Source organism: Wyeomyia smithii, chromosome 2 (assembly GCF_029784165.1).
Source record: "Wyeomyia smithii strain HCP4-BCI-WySm-NY-G18 chromosome 2, ASM2978416v1, whole genome shotgun sequence".
Classification (NCBI taxonomy): Eukaryota; Metazoa; Arthropoda; class Insecta; order Diptera; family Culicidae; genus Wyeomyia; species Wyeomyia smithii.
Window position 1 is genome coordinate 250,317,918 of NC_073695.1, and position 14,060 is coordinate 250,331,977.

At 41.6% G+C, this 14,060-nt stretch overlaps 1 protein-coding gene across 2 annotated transcripts in view; it reads right to left on the reverse strand.

The window, feature by feature from the left end:
* LOC129722175 (G protein-coupled receptor kinase 1) overlaps positions 1-14,060 on the reverse strand; it is a 240,987-nt gene that overhangs the window by 50,300 nt on the left and 176,627 nt on the right. For both annotated transcript variants that reach the window (XM_055675448.1, XM_055675447.1), the window contains exons 4-5: positions 2,214-2,315; positions 1,538-1,726 (exon numbers count right to left, since the gene is read on the reverse strand). In XM_055675448.1, coding sequence (XP_055531423.1) covers positions 1,538-1,726; positions 2,214-2,315 — 291 coding nt within the window. The remainder of the gene's footprint in view (positions 1-1,537; positions 1,727-2,213; positions 2,316-14,060) is intronic.

The following is a 14,060-nucleotide window of genomic DNA, read 5'->3' on the forward strand; positions in this document are numbered from 1 at the left end:
TATGCCAAACGCCTACGCCCTTTTAGACTGTAACTCATGGGTGTAAAAAATCTCTCCATCTGTGAGAAATGCTCAGTTTGCTAAGCCGTTAGTTTCATTCAAATCAAAAATGGTCGATATTCGACCATAGGTCATTTCGCGCGATCTTGCTCAAAAGTAGACCGGAAATCATCTGTACTATGCGCTTTTATAGACTCGTATCCAAGCCAAAATTAACCACGATTCCTATAGCGTAGTACCAGAATCTCTGTTGATGTAGTTACTTCTGTCACTCGAGTTGTTGTTATGTTAAAACTGAGCTACTTGCACTTGTGAATAGCAAAATAAAAATTTAGAAGGCAGCAAACGAAAAATAAAACAGCTAAAAGCGCTAGAAGTTGAAAAGACAAGCGAAACAGTGAAAAAAGAATGTAAAAGGTCTTCAAATATCTTCAAAGCAGAGAAGGGTCAGTTGTTATATATCAGCAACTGAAATATTAAGAATTGCTAGAGTAAAGTATTGAAAAATGGAAAATGACAAAAAAAGATACCAAAGTGAAAAAGTACTCTGCAAAGAGTGAGAAAAATGATATTTAACAAAACTTAAATAAACAAAAAAAAACGGAAGCTGAGCTGAAATAGTATCAAACCTTTGATGAAAATTATATGACAGAGGTGACTCGATTTTTTTTTGCTGTAAACTTCACAGATTAATTAAAATGCTTTGGTAAAAACACGTTCACAGGAGAATTGTTGAGCAGAGTTGAGTCTAAAACAACATGATAGAACATTCATTTGTTTTGGGTATTTATGCACGGCAAACTGCAATGAAAACCTCCCATGAAGAAAGACTAACAGTTCGTTCGAATTTTACACGAAGACAAACATACCGCCGCAGAGCAACTGCAAAAACGCGGTAAATCGATTGAAAGCAAATAATAAACACGTAGTGCAAACAGTGGAGAATCCTCTGTTGGCAGGCCCTCGTGTTTGGGTGATTTGCAAATGTATAAATTGCTGGTAAGTGACAGTCGGTGAACGCGCTGCGCCGACTGCCATCGCAGAACGTAAAACGACAAAGTGTAGAAAAAGAGAAACCGGCTGTCGCTTTTGCTCGCGTCTGCAGGTTCCGTAGCCAGTATGAGAATATAGAGCAATTTCTGAAGTGCTTTTGTTTCGCCGGCTCCCTTCCAGGACCCCTCGGCACCAGCGGATAAAAGTATTTTCTTTCGCAAAGCTTTACTTTCAACGGGACTATCACAATTCATCGCTATGCTCAGCAGTTTCCTGACGATGGCAGCAGTTTCGCGCATTTCCAAATGACTAACATTGGATGTTGATTACCATCAGAGATTGTCCGGTTTTTGACCTACGAAAAGAATATGTTTTTTTTCGCCACCGTCAGCGAATCTTTTCACGCTCGCACCCATAAGCTGGCATGAGCTGGAAATGGATGAAAAGCGTATAATGCTATCATCGCTTTCACGAACAACCAAGCGTCTGCGATTGAAAGTCTACGGGATACCGTGTGGCTCCACCGGGTGAAGTGTGTGCTTACCTGTATGTTGAGCTCTAGATTCTTCCACTGACAGAAGCGTGTGTACTTGTCACTCTCGAGAAACTTCCGAAAGGGTTCGCCCCGCAGGTGGTGGAAGATTTCATCGATGTACGGCTCGAACAGATTCACCGGTACTTCGTTTTTCATCAGATATTTCTGTACGTGCGCTACCGCTTCTTTCGAGTATTCCTGGGAATGAACAAAAAAAAAAGAAAAGGGGAAAACGACGCAATTGTTAGAGGAAAAAGTTCGAATAAATGGCCGATAAAAGATTGCCGTCTCCGCTTTTGGGCGGGAACGCAGTTAGGGGGTGCTACTACGTAATAGTCGGTAGTATTTTTACTCTGATAGTCTGCCTCACATCTAGATCATTCTAGATAAAATGGTATGCCTTTTTGCTTCTAGTGGATGGACGCGTAAGTGATCCCAATATAGGTTAAAAATCCAATTAGGCCAGACAGATCGTAAGCATCGGAACTGATTTGGGTGAATTCCCAGCGGATGCTAGTTGAATTGGCTTTGGCAGGTACGTTTGGTACCAAGTTTAGGAAATTAAATAGAACGACTCTAGTTTGCGTTTCAATACATATTTCGATTCAAACCCTAATCAAGGTGCAAGCAAAACAACGGATGCAAACAGGGAATAATAAAATTTCGTAAAACCCACAATACTCACGTGTGTGTGCGACAGCATTTCCTTCATTATGAAATTGTCGTAAATGTCTCTAGCCTGTTTTCGCCTTTCGTCGTGGCACTCTGTCTTTTCGTAGGCTTTGATCTGTAACGAAACAGAAGGAAAAAAGAAACGGCTCAGCGGGATTTCCTAACACGTGAATGGGTATGTGTGTCTTTGTGCTGGCTGCACGAAACAATGTCCGCCTTTCCACCCCTCCACCCCCCGCCTAGGATTTAACGACAGGCGGAAAGAGTACCGGGACATTAAAAGAGGATAATGGTGCACTTATGTAAATATGGCGTGACTGATTCGCTGATGTACTATGATATTTCGTTGCTTTTTTTCGTTCTTGGTCCCAAGAGTGTACGTTGTAGCAATAGGCCGCATAAGCGGTTGACATAACGAAATTAATATTGCTTCGTAGTACGTTTATCGTTTCCAGCTATGTAACTTAGTCGAATGGTTACGCGATACCAGCCCTGCTTGCATGGATTGTTTAATTGTCCGATCCGTTCTCACGAGACAGCATTATTGAATAATCTTTTTCATTATCTCAATGCCCTCGAGCCGTTTAAAACTAGAACTGCTGAACAAAATAACAATAGAAATCATATTGTGTTTATAGATGAAAACTAAATTGAGAATGAAGAGTAAAAACGCCATTGTTGCTCGCAGTATACGAGAAATAGTAATTCTTTTGGGTGAAAAAGCGTTTATTCATTGCTAGAAGGCCTCTCATTGTTCTGCCCATAAAAGAGCTAGCAGCAGCGTAAAAGGAGTCGACAAAGTTATCTCGCCGTGAAAATTGATCGAGGCCAAAGTGGTCATAATTCATCGCTGCGTGCTAACTGCATCCCATTAGCTTGGACGGTGCTGGTAAAGGACAACGCGCAAGACATGAAATTAAGATGAACGGCGCTGATGGAAAATCGGTTGGAATATGATGGAAAGATTTTGTTCGAGCTAGGGTTTCCGGATTCTACCGTAAATGTGCGGAAGTACAGTGGAGCTTGTGCAAGCATTCTCATACATTGTATGAACCAGAGAAGTTATAGAAATTGATGAGCCTAACGATTTTAAAATCTGAGAATCGTGTTCTTATCTTCGCATGCTGTAGAAACGAATTTTTTGAGCGGTATTTGAGAATTTTTTACTATCGTGCACCATGGAGTTTATTTCTTTTATAATCGTGGAAAATTTCTCATCATCGTGGGAATTATTCTTCCACCTTAACAAAATTTTTATCTTGATCACCTTCTTTCGAATTATTAAAAATATCACACGACAAACTTGTACCTATATTTTCATTGAATTTACTAAATACAGTTTAGGGGTTATGAATAAAAAAAAGTTGGTTGGTTTTGACCCAACTCAGAACCCCATTTTATTGCAACCCAAGTTAATAATCCATTGCAGCATGACAACGCAAGCTCCAATTACCAGAATAGCAGTTCTTGTTCCCATCTGCTTGAGGGCTCGGTAGCCCCGCATTTAATTACTCCCTCCAGATAAGCCGGCGAAGAACTAGGATATTCCATTGCGTTAATTGCCACAAACTGAGCCGAAAGCCAATCCTAGACACCCAAAGGGGGATGCGAACATACCGAAGCTAGTGCGCGGTGTTTCTGCTGCTTGTGCAGCTTCGTGAGACTTTTCACACCAACCTTTAGGCTGACGGCTGTGACGTGAAAGAACCTAGTAACAACTACGATATGTGCAACATAACGCGTCAGCTGAGGTAAAACGCGATGAAAAGCGAGTGGTGCTTGTATTTTTCCTATCTATCGCTCTAGGCTTTCTTTGCTACTCGCCCGTGTCGATCCTGGTTGCCTACCTATTCGGCCGGTGGAAATGTCGAGTAGGTAAATCAAAGAAAGCAAAAAAAAGGATAAAAGTCAGCAGGGCCCATCCTTGTTCCGTTTGAAATTTCAATTGGCCCACGGTGGAATTTTCCCTTCTACGAAACTAAAGTAGAGAAAGTTAAATGAGCTTGGAATTCTAGCCGGTGGGCTGCTAGAAGTTTATATAGAGAAAGTTATGTGATTTGTGTAACTGCGAAAACATACTGAGAAAACATTTTTGTTGGTTTGCAGTCTACGTTGGGTGCAGTAAAGTTCCATTAGCTGAATAAATCGAATTCTGTAAACTATTCAACCTTATAAATATCGGCTGAAAATTGAGATAAGCAAATATTTAGTAATCCCTTCTATTAAAATCTTCAAGGCTTTGAGATAAAAAAAAATTTTTCGAATTTTTCTATGTTTAATTATTTGTAACTTTAAGCCGTTACACCAATTTAAAATGTCTTGGCATCAAATTGAAGTTAATTAATGGGCCTTCGAAGGAAAAATATCGAACTGTATTTTAAATAACAAATACTATGTGAAAGGTATAACACAAACCGTTTTTGCTGTTGTGGAGGGTTTGAGACCCAGGATTCCTCAGGAAATTTTACATTAAAAATTATAGTTTCACGCAGGTATATTTTATTATTTTGCGGATAGAATTTTTTTAGTCTTCAATGTCCACCATAACAACCAAGCGTCTCCATTAAAAAAAACTATTGCAACTATTGCAATGCAGTATTATGATGTAAACGGTATTTCACCGTTTTGGAAGATTCAGGACCCAAAAGACCCTATTGTTTGATAGTTTAGCATTGCAGTAGCATTTTTCAATGGAGACGCATGGTGGTCATGAAAGTATAATGTCTATAAAAAAATTCCATAGTTATTATTCTTCAAAGTACAATTTGATACTTTTTCATGAAAGGCCCATTAAATACCTTCAATTTTATGCGAAACGATTCGAAATTGCTTAAACGGATCAAAAGTTACAAATGGTTGAAAATTTTGAAAAAAATGATTTATTTTTGATAAAAAACTTCCACAACTTTGAATAGAATTGAGATATTCACAAAGTGTTAAGGGAGCTGCGTAGCGGCAAGGTTACAGAGTCCGCTTTGTCAAGCGGATGGTCGTGGGTTCGAATCTTAGTAGAACCAGGCCATCCGATCAATCCGATCAATCCGATGTCAAAAAGGTCTGAAGCATGGGTTTATTCTCAGGCTCCCCACCAATTACCCTTCCTTTACGCTGAAATCTTCAATACCTTTGCGTGACTTCCTCTTAAAAAATAAGTCCCTCTTATCAATAAAACTGGCCAGAAGGACGCACGACGAAACTTCTCCAGGGAATTATAATTGGTGATATTTGGCAAGAGAAGCGAGTATCGGTATAATAGAACAGTAAGCGTGTAAGGAAGAGTATCACATTACACACAAGCACTGATGAACAATAATAATAAGCATGCCACTCCTCAATAGCGGTATTGCTATTAACAGAAGTGCGGGATACAGCAGACACTCGGGCATATCTCACAATAGATCTACGATTCTGGTCGCAGTGAGGAAGTCCATACAGGAAAAAATGTCAGTATTGTAAATTGTTTTTCCTAAAAAGCCCTAACAGTCCTTTAAAGACAGTTTTAATGTGAAAATTGAAATAAAAAAGTTAGAGCAAAACATGTGTTTTATTCAATCTAAATCGATTATTATTAAAAATAAGGAAAAGCTTGTTTTCAACAAAGTGGTCTAAAATTAACGGAGCTCTAAAATTGTAGAACAACTTTATTTCCAATCAACAAAGATAAAAAGTTAGATACTTGATTTCATCGGAAATTTTTGATAATTTTTCAATAATGGCTTAACCCGTGAAGACCCGGGACGGAACTTGTTTTTTGAAAATGCTCGTTCTCAGCACTGGAACGGCCGATTTGGGAAAACTTGGAATTTTATGCAAGGGGAATAGTTGCTCTAAGTTTTGGTAAAGGTGCCACCCCTCTGGACCCCTCCCCGTTTTCGTGAGATGCAAATATATCTGTTTTTTTTTTTCTAATTTTTCAAACAAATTGAGCTAGCACTGGGAAATTTCATTCGTATCAACTGCTCCATGCATGTCATTCCGCGTCGAACACTCGACAGAAACGGACGTGCAAAATGGTCGTTCTATTACAATCCGGTCCGTGTGTACGAATAGCCAAACAAAGGAGTATATTGTTCGCGCTCAAACCCAACTAGATTGTGAGTTGTGTCGCTACGTTCTGTACCCGGCTCGCAACTTTGGCTGTATTGGTGCAAAAATATCAGCTGCAGTTTTGATCTGTGCACAGTGAATAGATATTTCGAGTTCAAGGCCATCAGTTGACAGTCGAGTCGTGTCGCTGTGCAGAGTGATCTCACACCCGGCTCACTGCTGGTGGCTGTATTGGTGCTGCTGTACTGGTGCTGCTGTCTGCTTTGGGTGCAGCTTCGAACGATCGGACAACCACTGCTGGAAGGAAGAAGTGAAGAGGTACGTGTTCTTGTCGGCGCTAGTGCGCTAGTGCGCTAGATTTAGCGCGATGGATATAGATCCCTCGCCTCCCGTGCCACCATCCCCGAACCCCCCTGACCCTGTCCCTTCTGTTACCCCCTCCACTGTTCATTCTCCAGTCCCCCCTCGCCCCAGGCTTTACCCGGACAGATCTCAACAGGGCAGCTATACTGTTTATTTTCGTCCAAAGGCAGGAGTGAATTCAAAGCGGTTAAACATACTGCAAATTTATAAAGACCTGATGAAGGGGTACAAGGCCGTGACCGAAATTTCCAAGGTCCGGCCTAACAAGCTCCGTGTCATGGTCAGTGATCTGGCACAGGCCAATGCTACCGCTTGCTCTGAGCTCTTCATACGCGAGTATCGCGTTTACATACCCGCACGAGACGTGGAGATCGACGGTGTCATAACCGATTCGAGTCTGTCCGTCGAGTGTATATTGCAAAGTGCTAAAGGGTGCTTCAAGAATAGCACATGTCCCGATGTGAACGTGCTCGACTGCAAGCAATTGCGGTCTGTATCTCTCGTCGGCGGCACAAAAGTCTACACTCCGTCAGACTCGTTTCGCATTACGTTTGCCGGATCTGCACTCCCTAGCCACGTCTCGATCGACCGGGTTCGTCTGCCTGTGCGATTGTATGTACCCCGTGTTATGAATTGCACCAATTGCAAGCAGTTAGGCCACACAGCCGCCTACTGCTGCAATTAGGCACTATGTAGCAAGTGTGGGGAGACTCATGCGGAAGATTCTTGCAGTGTTAATGCTGAAAAATGTATTCACTGTGGGGAAAATCAGCATGAGCTCTCCACATGCCCGGTGTACATGCAGCGCAGAGATAAAATCAAGCGGTCACTTAAGGAGCGTTCAAAGCAAACTTACGCTGAGATGCTGAAGAAGACCGTGACCACTTCTACCATAACATCGAACCCCTTTGATCTGTTGTCCTCTGATGAAACCGATTCTGACGATTCATCAGCGGGAACATCTTATGCCAAAGTTTCTTCTCCTAAACTTCCCCGTAAAGGTCATAAGATTCCCCAAAGTGTAATGAAAAGTACGAACAAACCAAACAGTGCTGCGGAAAAACCGAAGCAAACTCCTCCTGGGCTTGCAAATTTAAAGTCCCAGAAGGAGTTCTCAGCACTGCCAGGAACATCTAAAACCCCAGTTGTTCCTTTTGCACATCCAGCTGATGAAACAAACTCTGGATTACTGAAATTTTCTGACATTGTGGACTGGATTTTTGAAACTTTCAATGTACCCGATCCAATTAAAATTTTTCTTACAGCATTTCTTCCAACAGTTAGATCATTTTTGAAGCAGTTGACTGCCCAATGGCCCCTCCTTGCAGCGATTGTATCCTTCGATGCCTAATTCATCTGCGTATATGAAGGACTCTATCTCTGTCTTACAGTGGAATTGTAAAAGTATTTTACCAAAAATGGATTCATTTAAAGTTTTAATAAATAAAAACAAATGCGATGCATTTTTCTTTGTGAAACTTGGCTCACTTCAAATACTGATCTTAACTTCCATGATTTTAATATTATTCGCCTGGATCGAAACACCCCATATGGAGGAGTACTTTTAGGGATTAAAAAGTGCTATTCTTTCTATCGTATTAACCTCTCATCGATTTCAGGCATCGAAGTTGTCGCATGTCAAATGACAATACAAGGTAAAGAGCTTTGTATTACCTCAATATATATTCCTCCCAGAGCACAGGTTGGGCAACGGTGCTCTTTGATTTAATAGAACATCTTCCCTCGCCACGTTTGATTTTGGGAGACTTCAACTCTCATGGTGTGGCTTGGAGTTCCCCTTACAATGATAACCGCTCCTCTTTATTCTATAACCTTTGCGATGACTTCGACATGACTATTCTAAACAACGGTGAAATGACACGTATCCCGAAACCTCCAGCGCGCCCAAGCGCTTTGGATCTATCCTTATGTTCGACGTCGCTACGGTTGGATTGCACATGGGAGGTAATCCTCGATCCTCACGGTAGCGACCATTTGCCTATTCTTATTTCAATTACTAACAGGTCAACCCGCATGCGACCAATTGACATTCTGTATGACCTCACACGGAATGTCGACTGGAAGTTATACGAGGAAATGATTTCAGAAGCGGTCGAGTCGATTCAACTTCATCCACCACTTGAAGAATACAACCTCCTCGCGGGCTTGATTCTCGACGCCGCGTTGCAAGCCCAAACGAAGAAATATCCCGGCGTGACGATCAAAGAACGGCCTCCCACTCCGTGGTGGGACCAAGAGTGCTCCGATATCTACACGCAAAGATCCGACGCGTTTTTGGCCTTCCAGAAGGGAGGTATACCTGGCGACTATATACGGTATTCGGAGCTTGATACCAAGCTTAAAAGCTTGGCTAAAGCAAAGAAACGCGGATATTGGCGTCGGTTCGTGAACGAGACGTCGAGGGAGACATCGATGAGCACTCTTTGGAACACAGCCCGAAGAATGCGGAATCGCGTAACGGTCAACGAAAGCGAGCAGTCTTCAAGTAGGTGGATATTTGATTTTGCCAGGAAAGTATGTCCGGACTCGGTTCCTGAGCAGAACATTGTTCGCGATGCGTCTCCGGGCCACGACGCGATAGAATCACCTTTCTCGATGGCAGAATTTTCAGTTGCCCTCCTATCCTGTAACAATAACGCGCCTGGGTTAGATAGAATCAAATTCAACTTGTTGAAGAATCTACCCGGCAATGCCAAGGGGCGCTTGTTGAACTTGTTCAATAAGTTCCTGGAGCAAAACATTGTACCGCAGGATTGGAGGCAAGTGAAGGTGATCGCCATCCAAAAACCAGGGAAACCAGCTTCTGATCACAACTCTTATAGGCAGATTGCAATGCTATCCTGTATCCGGAAATTGATGGAAAAAATGATACTCCGTCGTTTAGACCATAGGGTCGAATCAAATGGTCTACTATCAGATACTCAATTTGGCTTCCGCCGTGCCAAAGGGACGAATGATTGTCTTGCGTTGCTTTCAACAGATATTCAGCTGGCGTATACTCGCAAAGAACAAATAGCGTCTGCGTTCTTGGACATTAAGGGGGCTTTTGATTCCGTTTCTATTGACATTCTTTCGGGTAAACTTCATCGACAAGGATTTTCTCCAATTTTGAACAATTTTTTGCACAATTTGTTGTCCGAAAAGCACATGCATTTTACGCACGGCGATTTGGCAACTTTTCTCATTAGCTACATGGGTGTTCCCCAGGGCTCATGTTTAAGCCCCCTTCTTTACAACTTTTATGTAAATGACATCGACGAATGTCTGGCAAATTCATGCACGATAAGACAACTTGCAGACGACAGTGTAATCTCTGTTACAGGAGCCAAAGCTGCCGATTTGCAAGGACCATTGCAAGATACCTTGGACAATTTGTCTGCTTGGGCTTTACAGCTAGGTATCGAATTCTCTCCGGAGAAGACTGAGATAGTAGTTTTTTCTAGGAAGCATGAACCTGCTCAGCTTCAAACACAATTAATGGGTAAAACGATTTCTCAGGTTTTGGTACACAAATATCTTGGTGTCTGGTTCGACTCTAAAGGCACCTGGGGTTGTCACGTGAGGTATCTGATGAAAAAATGTCAACAAAGAGTGAATTTTCTTCGTACAATAACCGGACAATGGTGGGGAGCCCACCCAGGAGACCTCATAAGGCTTTATCAAACAACGATATTGTCTGTAATTGAGTACGGGTGTTTATGCTTCCGCTCCGCAGCAAACACACATTTGATCAAACTGGAACGAATACAATATCGTTGTTTGCGTATCGCCTTAGGTTGCATGCAGTCGACCCATACGATGAGTTTGGAGGTCTTAGCTGGAGTTCTACCTTGAAAAACCGCTTTTGGAGCATGTCTTCTCGTATTCTTATCAAATGTGAGGTCTTGAACCGTCCTGTGATTGAAAATTTTGAAAGGTTAATCGAACTTAATTCTCAAACCTGTTTTATGAAATTGTATTTCAATCACATGTCCCAAAATATTAACCCTTCTTCGAATGTTCCAAATCGTGTCAACTTATCAAATACTTCTGATTTTACTGTGTTTTTCGATACATCCATGATAGAAGAAACTCGTGGAATCCCGGATCATTTACGCGTGCAGCAGATCCCTAAAAATTTTTCCAATAAATATCGAAACATCAACTGCGACAATATGTACTACACTGACGGATCACTTCTTGATGGGTCCACTGGCTTCGGTATTTTCAATAACAATTTAACCGTCTCCCATAAGCTCGATAATCCTGCTTCTGTTTACGTCGCAGAATTAGCTGCAATTAAGTACACCCTAGGGATTATCAAAAAATTGCCCACGGACCATTATTTCATCTTTACGGACAGTCTCAGTTCCATTGAGGCTCTCCGATCGATGAAAGATGTTAAGCACTCTCCGTATTTCCTGGGGAAAATACGGGAACATCTGAGTGCTTTATCCGAAAAATCTACTCAGATTACCTTAGCGTGGGTCCCTTCTCACTGCTCGATGCCGGGCAATGAGAAAGCGGACTCTTTGGCTAAGGTGGGCACAACAAACGGTGATATTTATGAAAGACCAATTTCCTTTAATGAATTTTTCGCACTTGTACGTCAGAATACGATCATCAGTTGACAAAATGCTCTGACCAGAGGGGAATTGGGAAGGTGGTTACATTCTATAATCCCCAAGGTATCGACGAACTCGTGGTTCAAGGGGTTGGATGTAGGTCGGGATTTCATTTGCGTGATGTCCCGGCTTATGTCCAATCACTATAGATTTGACGCGCATCTCCGTCGTGTTGGGCTCGGCGAAAGTGGTATCTGTGCCTGTGGTGAAGGTTATCACGACATAGAGCACGTTGTTTGGTCATGCCCTGTACACCGTGACGCCAGGTCTAAATTAATAGTTTCCCTTTGGGCCGAGGGTAGACAGCCGGCTGTTCCCGTTCGTGATGTCTTGGCGAGCCTATCCTACATGTCCCTTATATACGTTTTCCTGAAATCCATCCACGCCCCAGTTTAGTCCTATCCCCTTTCGCCTACATCCAACCAAACGACAAGAACACGTTAAGACCCCGGATCCGAAAACAGCCAGCAGACCCGCACGATACTCTCAAGGCCCGAGGGAGACAACCCAATATGCCAGTCCGTAATATTTTGGCCCAGCAGCGGAACATATTCAATATGCTGCTTACCTATAGCAATGGAAAACCATCAAACAACAAACCAGTGCTTTAATGCAAAACATTCTAGCTTTAAGTTAGATTTAGTTTCAGCTCGTAGTCGGCAGCGAGGATAAAAAATTTGCTTTTAGTTATTAAGATACTTTAGAAAGTAAGCTACCAGATATAATTGGCGCCGTTAAACATTGAATTGTATTTGTGCCGTGTCAAATAAATTATAGATGAAGAAAAAAAAACTGCTCCATGTATCAAATCATGTCAGGTAGATGAAATATGGTATGTAAGAGTGAATTTTGGAGTTTCCGAAATATTTAAGTACAAAATCACAAAACTACGTATTTTTATAAAAATTCAAACAACAAAACCGTTCTTCAAATTTTAAGCTCTACATTTTTGAAGTAAGGTCTCCTGAATCCATTCGCGATGAAATATTTATTTTAGCATGCAAATAATTTGAGAAAAACGAGTTTAAATTCACTAAAGTACGTATTTTCATGGAAACCTGATTTTCTCAGTCTCCCACAGTAGGTTTCAACTTAGCTCTTCAATTTTCAAGCTCTATATTTCTAGAGTAACGTCTTCTGAATCCAAAGATGCTGAAAGATTCATTCTAGCATGCACAGATTTAGAGAAAAACGAGTTTGAATTCACTAGAGTACGAGTTCTTATGAAAACTTGATTTTCTCGATCGATTCACATTCTTTGGCCTACTTGTCTTTTATTTAGTTACCGAGAAGCTAACGAAAACTGCTCTCTCTTAAACTGAGAGAAAAAACAATTGTCCACCCCTCGCGCGCGATGGTTAAGAGTGAAAATGAACTTTGCGACTGAAATACCCTAGACTAAATGTGGTTAGTTACTCACTCTGTGTGAGAGAAAGTCTAATTCTCTTAGGCGTTTGATAAGTAGAGTAGGAAATGTGAGCAAAAATCAAGAGAATGGATGAAGCCTTGTTAGCAATCCGGAATGAAAGAAAAAATACAACAAACTTCTACCTGGCGTCACTATTGCCCAGAGATGTGTTCTGCGAGATATCTAAGCTGTTCTGCTCCCGAAGAAAACGGGAACGGAGGCATGATTCGATTAATTCCCAGCTTTGTGGAAACTAAACCGTTCTTTTTTCCATGTTGAAGATCAATCTGATCTCTGCGTAGAATATTTTCATCGTTAGAAATTTCAAGTATGGTTGTTAAACTGTTATCAAAGTTTATTCGTCAGGTGATGCCTTATGGCATCACCTGCGGGAAATGGGTTAGGGACACACATATTTTCAATTAAAGCCTCAAAATAGAGTATTTGCCTCTAACTAGAATTTAAAATTTGACATAATATTTTCAACGAGCAGAGCTCAATTCCACCTACACTGTTTTGTTTCGACGGTGAAGTGGTACTCTACTTACAACTGTGTTCCAGCATCCTTCAATATTATTTTCGAATTACTTCAAGTCAAATCAACAACGCTGTTGAAAGTTAAAATATTCCAAACTTTTGCCATAGATTACCGCAGCCAAAGCCAATGATTTCGCTCGTATAAAGACAACGAATTACAACCGATCTCACTTTGACTATTTTCACAATGCGCAACCAAATAGCGGGAGATTGGCTCTTATGTAAAACAATTACATTAATTCTAGTGCCTCCACAACCGTCGAGTGATGTACCAGGCGAGTTGCAAGTCCTCTCTTAATCACTCTTATCTAAACTTGCTGTACCGAAAATGCTATTGAACGGTGTATCCTTTATTGTAGTTACAGTATTGGCTTGATTATATTCTTCCTAACTTTCAATAGAGATCCTCTGATTTCAAATATGATATTCTAAAGTAAAAAACCGGGAAGGGACATTTTAATTGCAAACATCATTTTTCCAAAATTCACAAAGGGGTTGATGAAATCGGAACCCCACTGTACGTATGACAATTCAATTCACGTACTCCGCCCGGGTGTTACACTTGTAGGACTTTGCCGCGTTAAGTGCTGCGTCGATGAGTGGCTTAGTTGCGAACATACCGCACTGACTAGACGATATGGTCGGATGGATCCGGTGGAAACTCAGTAAACGCTGTATTCCCAGGTTGATCGTTTAGATGCAAATCCAATTTGACGGAACATTTACGTTGTTTGTAGTTCGCACATGCACACAATAGAAACACATACAAACACACACACATGAGCTGGCTGCTATCGGCCCAGATGCTGCCGGCTGGACTTGAGCTACACATCGGGACAAAGTTAGACACAAGGACACGGATGCACGGATGCGAGCGAGA